The 25,041-nt window shown below is 42.7% G+C and overlaps 2 protein-coding genes and 1 long non-coding RNA gene across 4 annotated transcripts; 1 reads left to right on the top strand and 2 right to left on the bottom strand.

The window, feature by feature from the left end:
- Positions 1–5,395: 5,395 nt before the first annotated feature.
- Positions 5,396–9,152, bottom strand: LOC133903612 (ATP synthase subunit O, mitochondrial-like). Its single transcript, XM_062345036.1, has 6 exons — positions 8,929–9,152; positions 8,325–8,378; positions 7,338–7,581; positions 6,750–6,862; positions 5,851–5,937; positions 5,396–5,767 (listed from the first exon to the last, which is right to left on the bottom strand). Exons 1-6 carry the CDS (start codon positions 9,040–9,042, stop codon positions 5,648–5,650), a joined length of 732 nt encoding a protein of 243 aa, XP_062201020.1. The 5' UTR covers positions 9,043–9,152; the 3' UTR covers positions 5,396–5,647.
- Positions 9,153–9,670: 518 nt separating this feature from the next.
- On the top strand, positions 9,671–11,108 carry LOC133903524 (uncharacterized). Of its 2 annotated transcripts, none has more exons than XR_009907282.1 (4): positions 9,671–10,543; positions 10,627–10,737; positions 10,831–10,980; positions 11,069–11,108. It is a non-coding gene; the product is annotated as an uncharacterized LOC133903524 (long non-coding RNA). The 2 variants fall into 2 exon arrangements; XR_009907281.1 differs by having other exon boundaries at positions 10,627–10,761.
- Positions 11,109–14,667: 3,559 nt separating this feature from the next.
- Positions 14,668–19,751, bottom strand: LOC133904125 (CDPK-related kinase 3-like). The gene is made up of 11 exons (XM_062345616.1): positions 18,867–19,751; positions 17,585–17,715; positions 17,284–17,325; positions 17,089–17,197; positions 16,894–16,972; positions 16,458–16,754; positions 16,226–16,335; positions 15,769–15,879; positions 15,567–15,629; positions 15,288–15,455; positions 14,668–15,201 (listed from the first exon to the last, which is right to left on the bottom strand). The coding sequence occupies exons 1-11, from the start codon at positions 19,491–19,493 to the stop codon at positions 15,061–15,063; spliced, it is 1,878 nt and encodes a 625-aa protein (XP_062201600.1). The 5' UTR covers positions 19,494–19,751; the 3' UTR covers positions 14,668–15,060.
- Between the last annotated feature and the right edge of the window lie 5,290 nt (positions 19,752–25,041).

The following is a 25,041-nucleotide window of genomic DNA, read 5'->3' as shown; positions in this document are numbered from 1 at the left end:
CAACTGCAATGGTATAGGTCTGGCGTATGTTCCGATCAATCAGCAACAGATCGCTGTTGCTGCAGCGTCAACGGCAGCTGGCGCCGAACGACTCAAAGAAAGAAAGATGCATGCATGGCTTCATCCAACTGTACAAGGCGGAGGTGGTTTTGGCATTCTGAAGCCCCTGAGGCCACACGGACGCTTTCAGTTAGCTAGGCTCTCAAACATGCAAGCCACGCTGCCTTTTGTAGTAGTTATAAGCTGCAGATACCATGCATCCGTCCGTTGTGGTTGTTGAAGTAATTTAAAGATCTCTTAAAAAAATAATTACATAAAAGAGACACAAAATAGGAAAAAAAATTATTCATTTATATTTACAATGAGTGGTTCTGTTCTGTATATATAGTGCAAAAAATTCTAAGAGATATAATCGAATCTTTCAAGATATCGAGACGAGCCCATATTTGATTGTAAAACTCTATGTTTCTTAACACTCTCTCTTAAGTACCTCTCACAAAATACATATGTCTTATCAAAACTCTCCAAAAACCTAGCAAAAAAACTAGAAGAAAGAGTATATAACTCACAACATAGTCACACGAATTGCCTCATTAAAAACATTATCATGAGAAACTTCAGAAAAAACTCATTTAAGCGAAAAGAGTACAATCCCTCCGAACACTTCACATAATAATCATGATTAACTTTGGGTATTTAATCTTCTTGACTAAAGTTTAATTCTTCATATCGGTAATATGTAAAAATTCTTTCTCTAAAATATGCAACTCTCTAAGACTCATCATCCTAATGCCACGAACACATCTTTCAAAATTAGATGCAGAAAGAGGTTTCGTGAATAAATCTACAAGATTTTCACTTGATTTGGTATGCATTACCTTTATTTCATCTATTTTATGCAATTCATAAGCATAAAATAACTTGGGGCTAATATGCTTCATTAAGTTGCTTTTCACATATCCCGATTGCACTTGTGCAACACATGCAGCATTATCTTCGTAGATAATGGTGGGGGTGTTAATAGTGTTCAAACCATATGACTGTTGGATATGATTGTTCACTCTTCTAAGTCATACGTATTCCCATGCGGCTTCATATGAAGCTATTATTTTCGAGTGGTTTGTCGAAGTAGATACAAGATTTTGCTTCGATGATTTATAGTATATTGCGGTTCCACCACATAGGAAAACATAGCTAGTATGTGATATCGTTGTATGCGGGTCTGACAGGTACGCAGCATCAGCGTATCCAATCAGACTTAAGTCCTGATTTTTTTCTATAGAATAGACCCAGATCTTTGTTACCTTGCAAATAACGCAGAATATCCTTCACGTCCTTCCAATGCCTTTTAGTGGGCTCTACGCTGTATCATGCAATTAGATTTTCTGCAAACACTATGGCTGGCCTATTGCAATTAGCCAGATACATCAATGCACCTATTGCATTTAAGTATGGGAATTTTGGTCCTAACACTTCCTTCCCCTCTTCTCTAGGTTATCTTGATTTGCTTGCAATGACCTTCCGACCATTGAGGTTTTAGCGGGAAATGATTTTTCAACATTAAACTGCTCAGTACGCATCACTAATGCACTATTAGTGACGGGTCCAGTGCCGACCCGTCACTAATGTGTGGTCCGGGCTATGACCGGGCAAAACCTGTCATTAATGAGGGTTCATTAGTGACGACGAGGGAATGACCCATCATTAAAGATATTAGTGACATGTCATATTAAAGTCCATCACTAATAATTCAGTCATTAGTGATGGATATATGGGGCACACGCCACTAAATGTAGCCCACTCATTAGGAGTCATTATGAGACCCGTCACTAATATTAAAGTAATTAGTGACGGGTCGTAGTTGTTACCGTCACTAATGACTGACTCATTAGTGATGATATCCTTATCACCCGTCACTAACTTCTGCCACTCTTATCTGCTCGATCATTCTTATCCGCCCATTTCTCTCTCTCGACCATTCTTATCTCCGCTCATGTCCGCTCGCCTCCTCCTCCCGCCACCGCCGCTAACGCTGTTGCCATCCTCCCTCCTCCACCACAGCCCGACGTATGCCACTGCCCCCTCTACCCGCTGAGGTTAGGACGATGGATCAAGGTAGTGACGGGAGCTGTTGTCGTCGCTGTGGCGGACTTGGATGGATCCCGACAACTCCTCTATCAGCTCACGCACCAAGCATACACTACTCTCCAGACGTTCACCCACCAGTGTTCCCCCTCCGACCATGATCGAGACCGATCATAGTAACATCTTTTCTTTTTCTCCCTCATTATTAGGCTTAGTAACATTCATTAAGACACAATAATTTAATTGAGTTTATAGTACATTAGGCTCAATTCATATCATCCTATCATGTAGGTGTTGAAACCGATCTTATAGCTTAAAGAGGTAATTTCTGCGATAGGTAGGATTGCACCTTTGGTGCAATCCACTCTAGATGGAAGGAATTTTGTGAAGCTATGTATCTCTTTTGACATACTTTCAAGGGGAGAAAGTAGTGGGGATATCATTATTAGGTCATGTGACAAGGCATCACCGATTTCGTTGCATTCCGAAAAAAATCGCCGTTGAACGGTGCCTAAAAGTGCTTGAGGAGCATAGATTTTTTTTCCTGACCAACTATTTTCGAATAAAAGTGCTTGAGGAGGGTGAAGAGGATTTGGCTTAGATCAGTGAGAGGCTTGCTCAGTTCCATGAATATGGTATGGTACATTAATATATAATCTGGTTGTTTTGATATACATGACTGTTAGCATGTATTATTTTGATAATTGTATTTTCTTTGCTTATAGGATATTTTCGATGATACCTTTACAGCAATTAGCTTTCATGCTATCTTAGATCAAGCCATGGAGCATCTTGGGATAAGCTTTTATGGCCTCGGAGAGGATTTCATTACTGAAGGCAATTTTCAGACTAATATAAGGTTTCATTTAAGTAGAAATGAACCAGCTAATAAGATATTATTTATTGTCTATGGTAAAGCATTAGGTCATCCATGTCAAGCGAAAGAGAGTGTACTAATTCATGTGCTAATGTATATCGATGAAGTATTAGGATACAATATTGTAGATTTCAACTATGTTAAATATCAGATGTTACGTGCTCCGGCAAATGCTCAAGTGTAATGATGTATGGATATTTGCATAAGTACGTAATGTATGCACGACTATATTGTATGACTGACTTGAGTTAAATTCAAATTTCTAGATGTATATCTGTGTTCTTGAATGTGAAGACAGTTGCCAAATCCTGACATTGCTTTAGGATGTCATCCATCGAAGTTTAGTTCAGTTCTGTTGAATGAGATATCGAAGTACTCTCTATTTGCATATCCACGGTTGCAACCATGCAACCACATATGTGGCTGCCACAAACAGGCACACCGTGTGCACCCTCCAGCCTCGCAGCCATGTGGGACAGCGTTCTTTCGGCCTCTGCCAACCCAAAATCTTGGGTCGGTACGGAGGCTCAAGACGACACGGAGGCCTTCCAACATCTGCATGGTGCAGACCTTGCCGTGCCAGGAAAGGTCGTGGCCGAGTCCGCGGCCAAGCAGGCCGCCTTCCAGTGGTTCTTGGCGGTCGAACCCAGGGGTATTCCCACCCAAGCTTGGTCCCGAAGTCTTCCAAAACCCCACAAAATAGGGTTGTCTTCCAAAAATCTGCCTAGCTGTGGTAGCCCCGCATGTGGTTGCATGGTTGCACCATGGATATGGCAGCCATGCTTTGGTGGTTTTCCTGGTGGTGTCCTAACCTCTCTTAGCACTTCTGTATTCGAGTTCCCACGAACAGTGTGTTGTTGACGCAAGAGATCATCTTGCGCTAATAAGTATGGCGAGAGTTTCTTCTAAAGAGGAGACTCAAGCTTGGAGACAAAGTTTGAGAGGAAGAAACACCGAAAATGTATTGATCATCCAAAAGATTGGTCCAGGGGGAGTATCACTATGTGTGTTTGTGTGTATCTGTCCTCCCCTAGATGACCATGGCCCCTCATTTATAGGGTTGTACTTAGCTTGGTGTACAATCACTATGTACAAATATCTCAGAAATGGTCGAATTACATGGTCTTATCCTGGATAACTACTTTTAATCCTACATAGAAGATAAATATCTATTGTATTAACTAGTGCGACACAAGTAACCCTGAGGGGTGAGCCAGTTGCTAACTGCAGCCTGGTGCCACACTGTTAGGGATATCAGGATGATATTCATTGCATTGGAGTATCAGGATAAGCACTACTTGCACCAATATTAATCGCCTGTCATTTCGTTAGGTCGGTTATATGGGGTGTTCTTTCTTCTCCAATATTATCTCCAGAGATCTGCTATATCTTCAAGTTTCGAGAAGGCTACGTAGGCATCAGAGGGATGAGTTCGCAGGGATTTACAGCCTCCGAAAACCAGACCTCCTGTTGCGAATCTGAAGACCAAAGGTTCCGGAGAGATCTTTGATAACAATTCTTAACTATTGTCCGTAGACTGAACATGTATCAAAATACAATAGCACAATCACAGAAACTAGGAGCAAATGACATAAAGTCCCAAAGATCCGATAACAACCAGCAAGACAACAGTAAACCGGAGTGGCCCAGCAGAGAGCACCAGTACTAATGAGCGTTCTCGTCATCTTTCTGAGCCCTTGGATCAGCTCCAGCAAGTCCATCACCAGGGAGCAGCAACCGCCGACCGCCAGCTTGAGAACCAGAAGAGTGCTGACAACAGCATGGGTTGCTTGAGCTCCCCGAGTGGTGGCTCGGAGGAATCGATCTCGTTTATTCTATGAAGCGACCTCACCCGGGACCCGTCAATAGGGGCCAGGTCTTTCTTGTTCACAGGCACACAAATTTCGTGAAGTCGCCACATGTTGACATCATGACATGTTGTCATGTGACTTTATGATAGTGCCGATTAGTTAACCAATTTCTCTGCTGAAATACAACTACATGGACACCACGAAACAGAAAGAAATGCGGTTTGAGAACTACTCGTAATTAAGACTTCGAAATAGCTAACAGTGGCAAATAACCAACTAGATGATTGGAAGGGTGACAGCATGAGTTTTGCGTGGATGACGATTGCTCCCCTACACAGCACGAGTTCAATGACCAACGAGCGTAACATTCGGTGAAACGAACAATTTCTTTCCCTTTCTGAATTAACAAACAAATGGGGCAGCATCCTGCATCCCATCACACCGAAGCCGTTAGCAAGATGGCAAGATGGGATCAAAAGGTTCTGACTTAACATCCCAAGCTAGATTCAGACACCAGATATGTTCTGTATCTAAAACATCGACCCAGTCCCATCAAAAGCTATGTACACATGAAGAAGGCAGGAAAAATTGCTTAGCATCCAACCATTTGTACACATGACAATGAATATAAGGACAATGAGACTTGGAATTAAAAAACAATCCATGACCACCCTTTATGTTTTTGGTGCATGCTTCTTCAAGTAACAAAGAAATGAACATAAATTGTTCAGCAGGCCTCTAGCCCACAAGACAAAGTAAAAAGTGTCCTCTTGTCGAGGAAACATTTTATTCAAAGGCCAGATCGAAGTTGCAGAAATCAGGAAACCGTCAGCAACGCAACCGCCGCATTCTGATGTTTTTATCCAAATGCCAGTTAAAATTCGATGGGTTGCCTCAAGAACAGCTCCATTTGCTTCGCCCTAGTCTTGATCGACATATCAAACACCTTCTGCCCAAATTCAATCACTAGTCCTCCCATGATGCTGTAGTCAATCTGCAGAGAAAGCACAATTGAGGAATAGTCCTTAAAATAATACTTTCGAGGATATACATGAAGCTCGTGGATCAAGTAGTTACCTTCTGTTCAACCAAAATAGTTTTGTTTTTCCCTAGGATATCTTGCAAGGTCTCCTTGAGTTCTTTCTCCTCCTTCTCAGGAAGTGGCTAAAAGGAGAGAGCAAAAATATATCAGTTAGCAAAATCTATTGTTTTCAATACATAATCAAGGAACTATAAAAAAAAGCTGCACTAAGTATGCATCCACCTATCAATAAACTGAGGTAAACAAGCTTAAAAAATTCCAGAAGTTTAGTTCTCCACAGCTTGTAGACATGGAGGACATACATGGAAACTGTTTGAGAGATTATCAATGCAATAGTTACTAGTAACCAAATGCTGCATCATAATTTCAAGATATGCCTCTCGAGTTGATTGACACCATTGGAGAATGTGAATTTAAAAAAGCATGCACTACAAGTGATGATATGCAGTACTCAAGACCATTCAGACCTATCCGCTAGAACACAACCACTGCCAATCATAAGTGATTTCTGATACTTTATAGTTCAGTGTGCAACTTCAAAGGACATGAATTTGAGACAATGTCTGGTAACTTTCCATACACTATCTGCAGACACCATACACTTTCAACAAACAAAAAGCTTATTTTCGTCACTGTGATCAATGGATACCTACTTTTAGCTAGGAAAATAAAATATGGCAAAAAAGTAACAGTACGAAAAAAGATAAACTACAGAACAAAATAAAACTTAACACACGAAACTACAAAAGACTTCGAGAAATTCACACACAGCAAAAGTCAACCACCAACGAGTCATTTCATATTGTCATTCAATGAACAAAAGAAAACTATGCATCATCACACATTCTTTTGACATGTGAAGGGAATTGAGCTATTCAACCAGACACTATATTCCTGATAGCAAGAGGACAGAGAGCACAGAATATCAACTTACAAGAACTGTCCTGACAACAACCGTCACCTCCCCCTTATGTGCCATGGTCAAATCAACAAACCTCTCCGCAATGCGTTCAATATATTTCAGCCTGCCATTGACCGCCAGGACAGCTTGATAGAACAACAAAAAATTAGGCACTGCAAGATACCTAATATGTATGAAATAATATATGCATTTCTTGATGATACTGGGTACATGAAAAAGTGAAACAACATCCAAAGAGGAATCCTTCAATTTACAGGTTTTGCTAACAAGCAAATAATTGACTATATAACTACCTTTCTAATAGTATTACTGTCCATGTCAAATTATCATAGCAGATCAAGACCCAAAAAGATTTTGTTGCATTGAAATTATCACGACATAAGGTAAAAAACTCTTGATATGGAAGAAACTATTGGAACCAAAATCACTGAAAATGGCTAGACACATTTGGGATGGTACATCAGTAGCACCAACTGCATAACAGCTACCTCCCTTACAAACTGAATTCTCTCGACTCTTTTGAGTTCGTCAAAGAGATCAACTGATCGTAAGTACTATAACAAACTCAGGCGCATGAAGATGAGTGGGCAAAAAGCATACCCAAGAAATTCTTTGTGACATCCGAAAAACCAGCTTCAGTGAAGATTTCTGTTATAGCCTTCACCCTGGTCTCTTTTGGCACTGACAAGTCCTTTATAAATTGAGAAAACATTGGGCTCTTCTTGGATGCCTCTACAACAGTTTTAATCTCAGATTCAACATTGACCAACACGTTTGCTTTGGCAGCTGCAAGGAAAAGTGCACTAGCATAATTGCCTGTGCCACCATATAGAGCTTCTGGAACCTATTGACACAATGAAGATACATGAAAAGATTATTGGCCACATAAGGACTAAGGGCAAAAGGAGCATGTCTAAAGCTGCCAAGAATGAATAAACTTAAATCAAGGACAATCGATGCCTCAATTCATATAAACTACACATATAATAAGGAACAAGAAAATATACTCCCTCCAATCACAAATAAGTGACGTTATGGACATTGACTCAGTCTCCAAAATGTACATTTGACCACTAATGTCTATTCTAATATATTTAAAAAAGTATAGCAAAACTATAACATACTATACCATTAAAACTAGTATTTGATGTGAATCTAGTCATATCAGTTTCAAATGTTCAATATTAATACATAAAGAGGTATTGAGAGTCAAAGTTTAGAGACTTTGACTGCACGCAACACAAAACATCACTTATTTGTGACTGCAGGGAGTACATCAAACAACAGAGTCCTTACTGAGCAATACGGTTAAGTACATTGTGAGCAAACTTTCCTTCACTGAAGCAGCGAATAAATAAGTTATAGATTGTAATCCACTGATCTATCCATTGTGTATGACTAAAATAAGTGATGGGCGTACGCACAATAACATTCAATAGAAGATCAAATTGTATCCAACCCTAATACAGCACTAAGGTTTCCCAATAGGCAGGATAACGGAGAAACAGTTGCATCACTTCAATGTTCCCAATAATATATTCTCATCCACTCTGTAACTACATTCGCAAATCATGAAAAATGCAGTACCTTGATCTGCTTCCCGGTGGGCTTGGCCACCTCCGACGCGAAGCCCCTCGAACCCTACATCAGAACGAACATGTTAGTCTCCCTAAAAAAAGCACAAAAACTCATAAGGATGACGCTAGAACCACCCGCAAAATGCCCAAAAACTGTCTGATCTACTCGAATCCAAGGCCCCGGGAGAAGCTACTCTCTACCAAATAATAATATGACGCCATTCAAGAGACTATGGACGCTGTTGAGGTCCGCTTTTCTCGTCACCTCGCCATTTCCCAATTTCGCGGGCATGGATGGAACACGAGTTCGATATTTATACGGCAACCCAACCCAGCCCGTGCAAAACTAAAAAAATTGTTTGGTCCAGATTGGTCTGGTGGGTTCAGCGGATTGGTACGGATCGCAAAAACTTGCTCTGGTCAATTTTATTTTGCAGCAAATGGTCAGTCTGTGAAGTTCGCGAGTACAAGAAAAGCAGGCGGCCGCTCATACGGGAAATGATAGATCTGCAGCTGGGGCAATTGACCTAGTATAACCAACTGCGCAGGCACGTTTCGACGAGAAGAATTAGTCGACGGATCAATCGATCCAGAGCGGAAGACACGGAGCGCACCTGAGAGGAATGGGAGGCGAGAGGTCCAGAGCCCGCCGACGACGACACACAGGGCCCCGAAGCCCGCCGAAGAGCGGGGATGGCGACCCTCCTGGCCACATAGCGCAGCGCCATGGCTCCGATCGGCCGGATCTGGGGGAGGACGGCGCAGGGTAGGAGACGGTCAGTTTCGTTGGCTCCTCTAGCTTCTTTGTTGGCGAGGGAGGGGGGGGGGGGGTTCCTGTATGGATGGAACGGCAGGGGGACTAGGCATGACATGGCAAATGGCAATGGTCACATTTTAGCAGTGGCAATGACAGTGTGTCCGTGAGTAAAAATTCCAACGGGTACATGTTTATAATATAATTTTTACTGTAGATATGAGTGTATATTTAAAGTTAAATTCAGCTGATATAGGGATGAATATGTAATAATTTTATTCTTACCTGTTTTACCTATATACCTCATTTATACTTGTTGTTTTGTTATGCAGTTAAATTGTGAAACAATCTTTACTATCAAAAGTTGACATACTTGGTCTTTTTTCATCCGTAGGAAATTTTATAAGATCCGAATTTTTAAAAGATCTACTTTTCTCAGGCGCGATATATATCTTCTACTTTCTCTTCTACACATATCAACAGTTAAATCAAGGAAAAAACGATGTAATTAAAATCTCACATTTTCGCAAGTGTTTCTTATAAAATTTCCTTATCTCCCCACCCGTCTAATAAAAAACCGCACCGACTCTCTGAAAACCCAAAAAATCCGAGAAAACTGCCCACGTCACTCCGAGCGAGGTTTTCGTGGGCCGCTGGCAGGAGATTTTCGTGGGGATCTTCAAGGCGGCAGCCCACCCGTGCGTGAATCCCCCTCCCGTCCACCGCGAATCACTCAATCAGCAAGCTGAGCGCGACGAGTTGGGTGAGGTTGGACAACGCGCCGGAGAGGCTCCCGTCGAAGCCGTTGAAGGAGAGGTCGAGCACCTGTAGGCTCCGCAGCCGCACGAGCCCCGGCGGCAGTGCGCCGGAGAAGGCATTGCGCTGGAGGTGGAGCCCCGTGAGCGCGACGAGGTCAAAGAGATCGTCGGGGAAGGGGCCCGAGAGGTTGTTGGTGCGGGGGATGAGCACCTGCAGCGCGGCGAGTCGTCCGAGCGTGCGCGGCGGCACGGAGCCCGAGGCCCGGGAGGCGCAGCGCGACGACGCGGGAGCTGTCGGCGCTGCAGGTGACCTCCGTCCAGCTACCGCAGGAGCGCGGGGTGCCGCAGCGGCCCACCCCCGCCAGGAAGTCGAGCAGCGCGGCCTTGTCCACGTCCGGCTCGGAGGACGCGAGCGAGAGGAATCAAAGCAGGAGGGCCGCCACGCAGAGTGGCAGCCGGGGCGGCGTGGCGGCGCTGGGGCTCACGTGAAACTCGGAGGGACGCATCCATGGGAGCTCCGACGTCTCCGTGCTCACGCCCAATGGCGAGTCCCAAGCCGAGACCTCCCGCCAAATGCTCCTCTTCGACTCCTTCGATGCCTGCTTCACCAGCCCACTCTCCCGCTCCTGCCGCACCGCCGAGATGATCTGGGAAGGACGCGATGAGAACCTCATCCCGGACTCCGATCTCCAGGAGATCGATCTCTACTCTTTCCAGGTTGGACTTTTATATGCATATTGGGTAATTTGTGCAATGCTTGCAGGGTGTTTTGGGGAATGTCTGACCAGTTTTGTCATCAGTTTGTTGGTTCCTTGATGGATGCTTGGAAGATGCTTGTGGAAATGCCTTAGTGTAACGAGCAAGATTTGTGGAAGGTGCTCGTGATATAGTCTTTGTTTTATCATAATCAGGTATATGCGCTGCTTTTAGTATAGGTATGTTTGCCTTCTTGCATTCCATTTTTGCCATTTGGCTATCCTGAGTTTGTCTTCCTATATTTGCAGAGACAAATCAGAGAATATGCCTTCTGAATGGGAGTCCTTATGAGTTATCCGTAGTTTATTTTACAACAAGAATAATGAATCACTCATTATCGTGCCAGTATATGGTTCTGAAAATTTCAGTGATCTACGATGCAGGATAACTCAAGTAGAGTAAGATTTTGGTTCCATATGTTTTGTTAATGCAGTGATTTTTTTTATCATGTCATCTTCCTTAAAGACTTTGTCCAACTATTTCAAGGTACATTCGACGAGAACAACTAGATGCTGGTTTCCCTGTTTTTGAGACAGTCCTTGAAATGGCATGGATTTGTGGCATTTGATGATGTCAATGGATGAAATTGTTCTGCCATATTCCACAAACAGCACATACAATATGTTCGATTTGAAAAACTACACCCTACTATATTTGATATTTGATAAGAATGTTCAAGAAATAAATATCAAGTAGGTCAATATTTTCTTCTTCCTGTGTTCCATTTTTCTGCGAATTATATCATACGCTCTTGATGCTCCTTTCTACAATGATGCCGAGTACGATTGGCTGTCATTTCAATGTCACCTTCCATAATAACGATGAGTTAACACTTAAACATACTTTGAATAGACTGAAACATTCAAATCTAGGATGGAGTGTGACTTCAGGATTTCCCTTGGTCCACCTTCATTTATTGTTAGCAAAACAGCTAGCAACGTCGCGTAGCTTCTCATTTCGTTCACTTTTCGATTCTCTTTCTTGTTTCCATTTCCTTTATTTTTTTTATCCTCAAAAACTTCCCTTCGAGGTAAATTGCGAAAGGAAAGTAGAGAGAATCCCGTCCTGAAGTGAATGATCCTGGAAATCTCTTCGTGAAGGGAAACTGTTGGAGCGCTGAAGGGAACGAAAATCCCTTCACGACGAAATTTTCGTCCGCGACAGAAATCCCTTGGGCATGGTCTTACTAATGATTATTGATTAGCTGGAGGCAACATAATTTGTCAGCATTCTTGTTCAACGGATCGGATTGGATCATCCATTCCAATTCTAACTACAGATATGAGATCTGTTTTACTAATATAAATAAATAAATAAATTAGGAGGAAAATTAGTAGATAATCATCTTATAATTTTTTAGATCTCATTTGAAATTAAACTATGTATCACTCCTGACATATTTGTTTAACAACACTCTCATAGTTCATCAACATCTTCATACCTTAAATTTATGTTTAATATTATCATGTTCAATATTTATATTTTTATTGTAACAAACGAGCATATAGCTAGAGCTGAAAACACTCAGCTATGATCTCCCCTGCTAAACATACTATTAAGCTATTTAGTTGAAAACAGTGCCTTTTCATTGATGTGTTGTGATATAAACCTTAATTGTATGAAATGAAATGACATGTACAGTGAAGCTATTCTAACCATTGATATTACCGTCGCTTCTTTCCTCGTGTGTAAATTCCTCTATTTGAAATGCCTCTGCCTCTTCTGATAACAAGTCTATGTCTCTACTGCTTTTCCAAGTTTATATGTATGTACTACTAAGCTGCAAAATATAATTATTTCATGTAGAATATGAATTTCTGTTTTAACATATGGGCATTTAACTAGTAAGTTGTATGCCTATATGATAATGTATTAATGTGATATGCATGTTAAGTATCTGTGAGATGCTGGTTTATTATCTTAGTTGAGACACGTGTTAAATAATGATATTAATATTATATACTTGCTCTTATGTTCGGTGCATTTTACTATAATGGGCATACAGGCGTGTACACCGGTATGTGATGCCCATGGATGATGGACACGGGCGTCAGTTTTCACCCATGACAGGTAATGGGTGCGGACGCGAGTTTGAGAATTAGCTCATGAGTATATGTTTGTATAGTTTTTTCCCGTGGGTATTGTACATGTTGCCATCCATAAGGGAGACATTAGCTAGGGGTGTGTTGGGTTGTTAGAATCTCCCTTAGCCTGGTCTGGTGGATGCGTATAATCTCAGATAGAAACATGTTTAGTTGTTCGCATCCACTATTCGAATCAGGTTCAGTGGATATAAATATACGGTCACATCGTGGTCTAGGAGCTTCACTCCGTAGCCTGATCCGATGGATACAGACTCTGCATCCGTTTACTTAACAATGTAATAAAATTATTTTCATAATCAATCATAATTTTAACTTTTGTATACCACTCATATAGTCTTAGATTCAATCAACCAAATAAAAATTTAGCTCAATTTATCCAGATAAATACAATCATTCAAACTCTCTTTTTTACAATAAATATGATATAGCTCAACACCATTCCCTTTAACCTACTTATGCGATACAGTTCTACGAAATATAGTTTACAAACCAAACACCAAACCAAACACACTTAGAGGAAATTGGTGTATGGATGGAACGATAGGGAGGTGCAAGCCCAAGGAGCCTTTTTTATTTTTATATTGCAAAAATTAAAAAATTGCAAAACTAGACGTCCATTTGAAAAGTTACAAAAATAAACTATTGTCGCTCGTTGGAAGAGCAACATCAATGTGTCACCTTACAATGGGCGACACTTTAAAAAAAATAAAGATGTCGCCCTTCCGATGAACAACAAGTTAAAAAAACAATGTGTTTCGTTACTCTTAAAATTCAAAACACTATTAAAATAGTCATAAAAAATTCTTAAAAAATGTTATAGAAGATACTATAATCTATCTCTTAAAAAATTCAACACAAACAATTATTTTACGGATAGACTCTCTACAATAAAAATTGTGTTTTTTGTTTTTATTGTACATATCATATTTTTGTCTAAATTTTTTTATGGTTAGATCATATTATTCTTTATAATATATATTTTAAAAAAATCATGACTATTTTGATAGTGTTTTGAATTTTGAGATGAATATAATGTAGTGTTTTTTTGAATATTTTAACCTATCGCATGTTGGTATGGTAATATCTTTATTTTTTTTAAAGATGACATCTGTTGGAAGAATGACTTTTAACGGGCAACAATATCATATTTTTACAATTTTTTCAAATAGATATTTAGTTTTGTGATTTTTTTATTTTCAAAATATAAAAATAAAAAAATTCCAAGCCGAAGTCCTAAAGTCTTGTTGCGGCTCAAGTCTCGGAAAGCCTTCATCTGGGCTGGGCTAAAAACAAAGGCAGGTTCGGCTTTGGGCAAACGAACTCATCCTGCTCAACATTTGGGCTTCTTTTCAAAGAGCAGCAGTTTCGATGGCTCCCAAGAAATCAAGCAACGAAAGCCTGCGGATCTTCTCCAGTAAGATGCTCCTGCTTCTGACAGCCCCTCTTTCCTGTTTAGAGAGAGAGAGAGAGAGAGAGAGAAGCCATCTTCTGTGCTTCATGAGTTCATGTTGAACCCTGTTGTCGCTTGCTGCCAATATATTTATTTGAAGCGGAGAAATTTTAAAGAAATTTCACATGAAATAGTTCACACCCAGCAGATATCTGGAAAAAAAAAATTTGTGTTCCAGACGTAGCCAAACTGTGCCTATGGGCACCTGACTCATGTGTTGATCATAACGAATTGTTCAGATGGAAGAGGGTTTATGTCTAGTCTATTTGAATTGGGAGGAAAAATGAACTAATTTCTCTGCTAATCAACGAACTCGGGTCAAATTCCTACCAAAGTGCCAAATCAAACAAACTCTAAAGTGGGCTCCCAAGGATAAGAACCTTTACTCCCCGGTGGCTGGCTTTAGCGCGTTTCCTAAGCACCTTTTGTACTTGCACGCATTTGTTAATTGCCCTGAAGACCATAAAAGTGCACCGTACAAGTGCCCGGAAAAAGGAAGGCATAAAATTTTCTGCTGCCCTTTTTGCATTAAGATAGCTGTGCTTTGGCATATGATAAGATCATGCTGCCAAACCGCAATATCTTCCCAGGCATTAAGATGATCACATGACCATAGTTCACCTTAACAAATTCACCAAAATTGCTGCTGCCTGCAACCCAAGTTCCCCATCGCACCAGGTTGAGTCATGTAGCATGAGCTAATTGTACAACGCCCATTCATAGCCAAAAACGAAAAATGTATCATAACCAAGAGGTTAAAAAAAGGTAAAACGACCTTTCCTCTAGAACTCCATTTTGAGCTATCACTTTCGGTTTCTTTTTCTTTCTTTTTTTTCCTCTACAAGCATTCTCTACAAGAAGCTAAGCCACAAAAAGATGAGAGATAAAACACCAACATCCAATGGAACCAAGGCAAAACAATATCAATGGTGCCGCCTCCCATTGCTGCTTCGCATCGTCAATCCATGCAAAAACTTGGTATAGCCTAAAAAGCTAAGCCTGCCATCCAACGGTCTAATCCAATCACGGACAATAGAATACGCTGCTGAGGAAAGATTCATCTCCTGTGTGCAAGAGGGGAGGCAACTAGATTAGCATCCTTGCGAGATCAAAGGTTTATTTCATCGCTTAATATATTTCTGTTGTATACCTGAGCTAACTCCTCAATTGTGACAGCACGGTTGCCTTCCTGCTCAAAGTACTCGAACGCGGTACTGGCGATTTCTTCCCACCGTGTCAAGGCCTCAAGCTGGTAAGGGCTGATTGTAGCTGCACGGAACTCCTCAAAGTCCATTCTCCTATACGCTAGTGGCTCCAGCTGAAAAGTGATTACATCATTACACAGGTAAAATGAAACACTGAACCATATATGGCATATACGTCCAAAATGGAGAGGACTTAAGATTAGCTATAGAGTGGTATTTCATACTGCATTTAAGATTTCAAGGGTTCTTGATTCTTTCATAGCATCAGTAGAGTTTTGTAGAAGAGCCTGCATAATTGAAGGTATGAAAGGAAGAATTGAGTTCAGTATCCCACATATGGAAAGCGCTTTCAAATGTCATAAATATACACGTTCAAATTTAGAATCTGAACAAGCCAATTGCAAGTTGTTGTTTTAAAGCACTTACCATCCTGAAGTTATCGATACATATTCGACCATCTCTACTGCTTGGTTCTAACAAATTGTATTGTGCTCTGATGTAGATAATCTCATCTTCTGTTATTGCTCTCGACAAAGCCTGTCAAAGGAAAGAGGGAAATAAGATTAACACGACTGCAAATTGGGCAACATGATAACAGCAGGACCAATGCAACGAGAAAAGATATCAATAATGCATTTAACTGTATTTTTTCAGATCCTCAGCTCCCTTCATCGAATCTATTAAACCTAAGCAGCTATTTTTGCAAGGTAGAAGCATAGATGGTGTCGTTCAAATGCATGCCATGTAAAACACTAGTTACACTAACTGTAAGCCTCTAAATGCAATGCTTTACATTCAAGAAAAAAAAAATTATTTTCATTGAGCCATCAATGAATGAGGTATAGTTAAATGCCCAAAGGAACTATAATATGAAAAGTAAAACCTTCAATGCTGCCTGTTTGAGAGGAGTCGAACGAAAATATGCCTTAACTAACTTGAATACTAGCATATCCAGAGGTATCTGCCGGTGCTCATCTCGCAACCAGGGGTGAGCTGCAACATGCAAACACACATAAGTAAATTACTGTCATTCTTTGGAAATTTTAAAAAGAAATGTTGAATACAGTTGGTATGCAGACGCTACAAATTGAAAAATCGTCAGTGATAGTACTTACAGAGTGCCTGGGCAGCAGTCATTCTTTTTCTGTAGTCCTTGTTAAGAAGTCTTTTGACAAAATCTTTAGCTTCAGGAGATGCTGATTGCCATGGCACGTCATCAAAATTTGGATCAGCTCTCAGCACTGAACGGAAAATCCCTGATTCAGTTCGTGCCCAGAATGGTCTGCTACCACACAGCAATATATAAGTGATAACACCAATACTCCACATGTCAGCTTCTGTGCTATATGACCTATACAAGACTTCCGGAGCTACATAGTATGCACTGCCAACAATGTCATTAAGCCTTTCATCTGTAGAAGAAAAAAAACATCAGGCACTAGAACACATTTCCGAAAAAGGTCTTAACGTATTTCATTAATGTCAACGGGCTTTAACATATTTGTCGGATCAGAAGCCATTTTTTATTGGCATAATCCTCGTGTGGAATACCTGGTCTTATAAAATCTGAGAGGCCAAAATCAATTAACTTCATAGGAGAATGTTCATCCTTAGTGCTGAATAGGAAATTCTGTTAAAAAAATACAAGGGTCAAATTATTAGAAGGAACAGACCACAGTTTTCTAACAAGACAAATCATATTCCATTTATATACTAACACAGAAGACCAACACAAAGCCCACAGACCTCTGGCTTAAGATCACGGTGAACAACACCCTGAAGATGGCAAAAAGCAACGACGTTTAATATCTGTTCAACAATAATTTTTGCATCCCCCTCGGTGTATCTTCCGCCCCTGAAAAAAAAAGTAGACAACCAGTACTGTAACAAAGCTATGCTTGTATTGGTATTCATGAAATGTTTCTCAAGAAAATGTAATACCGGGACAAGATTTTGTCCAATAACTCTCCACCTTCACAAAGCCTGATCAATAACAGGTTAAGAAAACATCAATTATCATGTAATTTTGGATTAATCTTGCAACAAATATAAGACCTATTGTAACAGGTAGGAAGTCCTTTACCATATGTTATGTGGTGCAAGAGAACATCAACCCTAAGGTGGACAATTTGACTTTTGAGCATAATAATACATTCTGTACTAAGATAAATGGCACATGCAATATTCGCAATTTTACATTTACTAGATCAATGGTATGTAAAGGTAAGGGAGAAAAACATACTCCATGATAATGTAGACATTAAGGGCATCCTCACAAGCATCATAAAATTTGACAAGATTAGAATGCCCAGATAAAGCCTTCAAAATCTTCACCTCTCTGCGCACATCTTCAATAGATATTGCTGTTGTCATCTGCTAAAGAAGAGCAAAAGGCTGAGATCACTTATACAAAATAAAATGTGAAAAAAAATTCATAGTTTATATGAGGTAGCAGGGAACAAAATTGCATGCGTGAATATAAAAGGTATGTATTAGACTCAAATAAATACGTCTAGTGCTCAAATAATTTATGTAAGTAGGCTTCTGCAGTAGCGAAAATTATATCAGTCCGGAATCCAATAACCAAGATAAGTCGCAACGCTCACAAAAAAATGGTGATATATGTACATGACAACATCAATGCTGTCATGCACGTATATGCACCTAGAGTTTTTTTTTCATGCCTATTGTATAGGTTTTCTCGACAACTTGCTGCACAAACATTGTAGATGTCAAGGGAAACAGCAATCAAAACTAAACACTTGTCGAATTCAACAATCTGAGTCTCGGCAAGGACAATATCAGCAGGAAGTTGTTCCCAGTGTCAACATGTTCTCAGCTTTGGCACCCAAAATCTAAAAGATATTTCTTTGTCTTCTAACCCTTTTTTCTGTCTTTTCTTCTACTTCTGATTTTATCATCAAAATGCTGCAAAATGGATCGAGGGATTCCTGAACTCATAACAGTCAACTGTGATATCTTGGAAATACTCTATCTACAATGCTAGTATTTCAAAAGCTATCTGAAGTCTCATTAAGAACTCAGTTACTTCCAAGCTAGTGATCTAACACTGCATAAACAAATACCCCACTATATCTTAAAGAAAGAACAACAAAACAAGAAACAGGTGGCAGATGGATAAACACTCAGATCACAAAACAGACAGTATTAAATGCGACATTGCTGAAACAAGATCTCCACAATGTACTTCTAACCCTCCAGGAAATACCAATGCCAGTGCGATTGCAAATACCCTGCTCACTGCGCAAGGGAGTGGCGAAACAAATGATGAACTTATCATTACAACGCCTGTGCTAGTGGCATTGCTGGGTTACTGAATTCTTGTTGCAAAACTAACAATCCATCCTTAATCTACTAAATGAAACTCAAAAGGATCACGGCAGGATGACAATTCTATCTCCCAAGTTCTCGGTTCATGATTTTCTGTAGGAGCCAAGCCGATTGAAACTCGAAATAGTGTGCATTTTAGTAAAAGAGGAGTGTGAGATCACGAATTGCGAGACCTTGGCTTTGGAGATGACCTTGACAGCGAAGGCCTGGCCTCTCATGTCGCCCTTGCGGGCGCGCGCGAGGCACGTGTGGCCGAAGTGCCCGCGCCCCACCTCTTTCCCCAGCTCGTACTTGGCGGCGAAGTGGCGGTCGTAGCCGAAACTCTTGTCGAGCTCCCGCTCCACCACCCCGCCGCCACCGCCGCCCCCGTGCTCCGGGATCGGGACCTCGACCGGCGGCTTCGGCGCCTGCGCCACGGAGGCCGGCGACCGCTGCCCGAGCCGGCGCGCCAGGGACGCCTTGATGTGCTTGGCCGGGGACGGCGGCGGGAACGGGCGCCGGAAGAACTGCCGCGGCGTGGACGCCGACGTCGCCGGCGACGGCGCGATGCCCTCGGGAAGCGGGCTCCCCGCCCAGGGGCTCCCGGCCGCCGACGACCTTGCCGGCGTCGCCCCCGCCCTCCCCCCGCGCGGCGTCCCCGCCGGCGACGACCGCCCGCTCCGCCTCCCTCCCCCTCCCCCTCCCCCTCCCCCTGCTGCCACATCCTCCGCCCCACCCGCAGCCGAGACCGTGATGGTCGTCGCCCCCACGCCGCCGCCGTCCGCGTCGGCGTGGACGTTCCTCGCGTAGCACTGCCCCATGGCCGGTCTCCTCCTCCTCCTCCACCTCCCCCCGGCGGCGATCGCCGGACCTCGCGCACAGAAATGCGGGTTTTGGGAGGAGAGGGACCGAGATTTATAGCTCCGGAAGCGAGGAGAGAGGAACGGCGCCGGGGAGGAGGGAGTGGCAAGTATTAATGCAGCGGAGGAGGAAGAGAGAAATGGAAGGGAGCCGAGGGTGGTGTGACGAAACGAAACGAGACGGGAAGAAGAAAAAATGCAGCAGTGGCAGTAGGCCAGTAGTAACGTAGCGTGCGCCGTGCGGACGGCGTGGTGTACTGCTGTGCGCCTGTGCGAAGGGAGGGAGCGGTGGGAATTTGGAGCCGAGGGAGGGAGGTGAATGACGGGTGGGACCCAGTGCGGTGTTGGAAGGGGGACCCGGATGGCGGTAGCGGAGGGGCAGAACGTTTCCATGAGGGGAGTATTTTTGCCAGGTTTTATACGGTCGCATTTGAATTTGGCCCGTTTCTAGAGGTGCTTCGTTTCTAGAGGGACTATGGGGAAAAAGATATTACACTAAGCTTTTTTTTTCTATATCCTCCAACGTAAATAGCGATGGTGGTTTGATCAGAACATTCTATATGGATATATGGATGCTGGATGCTTTTATTTTCCTCGCTTTTGTCATAAACCTTGATAAATCAACAAGCAATCCAACTCAGTGACGCTCGATCATCACAACTCAGATGAATACATGGTCCTAAATCAGGTTCAGTACACCAAACGACTCGATACGAGATAGAGAGAAGCACAGAGGTATTAGCAAGCCGGAATAAGGGAAGAGAAGCTATGAGGAGGGAGGAGCCAGAGGTAGAAGATAGTGCCCAGGAAGAAGAAGCCGATTTGATTCGATTTTGTTATGTTCTGTCTTCTGTTCTGTTTGTTCCATCCATTCCCTCTATTCCTTCTTTTGTACCTTTTTGCTTGCCTTCTTCAAAGGAGCGCCAGGCCAGCCTAGAGGGGTGCCAGCATACTAGGCAAGGGCAGAACTAGCCTTGGTCAAGCCCCGGGTTGGCCTAGTTAAATTTAATCTAAGCTTTAAAAAATCTATTGTTTCTACAGTAAAATAATGGAAATTAATGTTTATAGTCCGGGTTGAAGCTTAGCATGTCATGGTCCTAAGTCTACCCTTGACAGTAGGGATAGTGTATGGCATTCTCCTCCCATTGAAGCATGACTTGTCATTAAACTGTTGTCGTTGCTAATAAAATTTTAGCTATACATTTTATTTTTCACTATGTGTCCACATATTGAGCCTCTCATATTAATATTAGTTACATCTCATCTAGGCCATGCAAGTACATACTTTAAAACGCTATAAGTCCACACTATATTGGCAGTTGCCAGCTACTCCATCAATCTAGGAGTACTAAGTGTATAAACAATAATAATTGTTTATAGCTACATGCTTAAGAAAAGAAAGTGTAAAGTACTACAAATTATTTAATACTAATAAAGATATAATTAATTATCTTGTTAGCACTAATATAAATCGTGCTGCTTAAATAACCACATGTGTTAGTGCAGTTGAGAAAACCATTTTTTTATAAACACATTCTCTAAACACTCCATTGTATATGCTCTAACGCCACTATGTTTATGAATATTGAAATAATCCAACTATACTATGTGCCACACTTTGAACTAAGATTGCGTATAAGTACAACTATTTGATTTTTTTTGTCCAATGGCCAATTAGGTAGCCCATTTTGCAAAGGTTGCCTTAGTTTCTATAATTTCCGTGCCTTAGTTTCTACCTGTATCGTAATTGTCACCGCTCGAAAATCAAATTGGCTTGTCTATGGATCCGGTGCCGGTGGTTGAACCCTTTGCATCTTTGTGGTGCGATTCACTGGATCAATGAGAGTGATCATAGTGCATTCATCATGGATTGATCACGCTGCTCCTTACACCTGACACCGTAATGTGGGCCACATCGTCCCGTGGGACCCAGTTGTCACTGCCCTACAGGGCTAGGAGTGTAGTCCAGCACTCTAGCTTGCGCTTCCTGTCCAACTATCCCCAACCATTTTCCCTTCATTTCGTTCCCTTTCCGATTTCCTTTCCTGTTCCCATTCCCTTTATTTTCTCTCATCTCCAACAGCTTCCCTTCGAGGGGAATCGCGAAGGGAACGGAGAGAGAATCTCGTCCTGAAGGGAATGACCCTGTGAATCCCGTCGTGAAGGGAATCGTGAAGGGAAACCGTTAGGAGCGCTGAAGGGAACGGGAATCCCTTCACGACGAGAATCTGCCCGTGAAGAAACTCCCTTGGGCTTGATCTTACAATGCGTCCCGACGCGGAATGCCATGTGACCATTTCCGCTCCAAATACCCCCGATTTTTTTCTGAATTTTTAGAAATGCTTGCAAATATGTGAGCCCGTAGTAATTAATTATCCCATTTATTGATATTGATATACGGCTAGATACGTATCGAGCAAGTGATTCGCAAAATAAAAAAGATATCGAGTAAGTGAATCCGTGATATTCAGTTGAGATTTTTCGTTCGTTCCCATTTATTTTCCAGGTCTTTGATTTTGGATGGGGATTTGATTCCGCGCATTGATGCTTGCTTGAAACTGCCCTGTTCATTCGCAGACAGGTGCATGGTGGTGGTCATCGCTGCAGTAGCGTCTCTTGCAAGTCTTTCCATGCTTGCATCATTGAGAAGAAATGACTGCTCGATTAACTGTTCTTAACCGGTAACCCCACCGGCCAAATCCTGATTAATCAAACCCTAATGACCGGTGACGAGCTAGGTTCGAAACTCATCTAGCTCTCTCCCTCCTCTTCTTTATCTTCATCCTCTATTTTCTTCTTTCTCTCTCATCAATGACAAAAAAAACTTATTGAAAGGAGGGGGAGGGGAGGGCTCAAGGGGCGTTCATTGGTGCTGATTGATTCAGTTCAGAATGGTGTGGTTGTCGGAGGATGAACTCCTGTCGTAAGGATCCTGAGGGATCCCTTTTTAGAGATTCGGCAGGGGATGATCCTGAATATGTTCGCTGGAGAAATAAATGGGTATGAATGCGATGGCCGGTGGGGTGGAATGATCTAATACGGAAAGAAGTAAATGTGCTGGTGTTTAGACAGGTTCGAGCCGCACGGGGGCGTAACACCCTACTCCTGTATGGATATTATAAATGACTTGAGAATGTCCCTCAAGGATGTTGCTAGTTACAAGGATATTTGTCTATTTTAGGGTCTGAGGCTCCTTGTTCTTCGGTCTGTGTGTAGCCGCCGGTTTTGGATGCTCTCGATCTACTCTTCTCTGCTTGTGAGCAATTGTTTCGTCCTCTAAGGCATGTCTTTCTTTCTCACTTTAACTCTGTGTCGCCGACTGCTTTAAATACCTGCCGGCAGCAGCGTGCCCCGAACAGGAGGGGGGCACAAGTTCCGAGATACTATAAATGGAAAGGGCGTCATCATTACCCCTGGGCGAAGTGACCGGGGGTGGAAAATGCGTCCCACGCCCGGTCATCCGTCACCACAAATGCACTGGCAACAGGCGCCGTGGGGAGGGCCCACCGGGCAGCCGTAGAGCGGCCCGGCGTGCCCGCCCTATCTTGTTCCCCTGCCACAGCAGCGCGGCAGACGGAATGCCTCGGCCCTTACGACGTTATCCCGAGACGGGTCGGATGGCACGGGATGGGTCCCGTGCATTCAATGACCCCACGCCCTTCTGCCAGAACGTGGCAAGGACTGACACCAAGCGCGTCGGGAGCAGTTGGAGGTGACAGGCCACACGCGCTCTTTAAATGCGGCCTTGGGCCTTTGACTGGCTGACACCTCATCAGTGGGTCCCTCGGGGGCCACTGTCAGGGGGCTCTCTGGGTCGTCGGGGAACCGAGTGCTCGGGGGTCACTGTTCACCTCCCCGAGCACTCTCTCCGAGTATGCCCTTTCTTGTCCTCGGGGAACCGAGTGCTCGGGGGTACTGTTCACCTCCCCGAGCACTCTCTCCCGGGCACACTTGTACGGCTCCTCGGGGGATCGAGTGCTCAGGGGCTGCTGCACGCAGCCCCGAGCACTCTCTCCCGAAACTTTCTTCAGCGGATCCTCGGGATATTTGGGTGCCCAGGGGGCCACCGCTCGCGGCCCCGGGCGCGTTTCTCCCGGTACTTAGCTTTCTTGATCGTCGGAGGACTCGGGTGCTCGGGGGCCACCGTATACCTTCCCGAGCAATTTCTTCCCGGCACTTAGACTTCGTAGATCATCGGAAAACTTGGGTATTCGGGGACCACCGACCGTGACCCCGAGCGTCCTCTCCCGGGATTTAATCTTTTTTACTGGCCTGGCCTCGAGATTCGGGGACCCTCAGTTCCTGATACACCGACAGTGATGTTGTGGAAAGTTTAGATTTTGGTTTGTGTTATTTGCATGCTAGTCTGATCATCATGTCTAGACTTATTACTGCACTGCTATTTGATCGCACAAATAGGAGTAACATGGCACTGTAGTTAAGAAAAGAGAACCAAGTGATTGTCTATTTTCAAGGTGATCTTCTTTTAAGCATATGTTAATTTATTTTATTAAATCAATAATCAGCTAAACAACTCTCTGATCTCCCTGCAAATCCACTGTAAAAAAAAAGAGACAAAAATATAGCAAACTGCATTACACGATGCTATAATTCCACAAAAGAAATGACGAAGAACGCATCCGTAGTTAACCAACCACCACTTGCTCCTTTGACCTACTGCATGCGTGATGCATCTCCCTTGTCTGAAACACTCCTCTAGCTAACTTGTGAAAAGAAAATGCCCTCAGATGCTGACCATATTCTGGACCAATATAAAACTCGCAAAAAATACACACCTCGCAATCTCAGAGAGCTTCTGGCGAGCACAGAGTAACACTCAGATTCTTCTACGGATTAACTACTCGTGCTCACCAGTCGCCGCACCGCCAGCCCAAAACGAAGAAGCAGCGGCCATTTGACAAGACCACAGGACCCAAACCCAGAATCTACGCGGCCAAACTTGCCGCGCTGCCGGCCAAAGTTGCCACGTCGCTGGGGCACAGGAGCTCGTAGCTAGTACCTACCGGTTGTTTGTCCACAGGCGACACAAGAGTCAGAGACGGCACGGCCGGGCTCCGGACTCGCTTCAAGTGACACAGTTCGCGGGAGCACCAAAGGGGTCCGTGTGGATTGGGCTGTGCCGCCGTGCCGCCGTACAAGCTGGATGTGGATACACTGAGCTTGTTCCGAAATTTATTAAGTTAAATGGGTTTTAATTAGTTATATAAGAGGTCGAACCAATAAATTATAAAAAATTGAACTTAAAATATACTATAAAATGTAAAAAAATATACTGTAAAATAAAAAAAAAATTGTTAGGCTAGGTTGGGGGATGGTAGGAAAAATTCACAACAGTATGTACTTGTGTACGATTTATCTCAGTCGTCTATCTCTTCTACTTAATATTTATTCACATAATTATTTTATCTATATTATATTTTTTACCTACTTTTTTAATATAAATCTCAATGTAAATAAAATATTCCAATTTTAATATGTGAAAATTTCC

Source organism: Phragmites australis, chromosome 21, assembly GCF_958298935.1.
Source record: "Phragmites australis chromosome 21, lpPhrAust1.1, whole genome shotgun sequence".
NCBI classification, from domain to species: domain Eukaryota; kingdom Viridiplantae; phylum Streptophyta; class Magnoliopsida; order Poales; family Poaceae; genus Phragmites; species Phragmites australis.
Note: the sequence above shows the minus strand (reverse complement) of the source record. Positions and strands in the feature narration are given on the sequence as shown.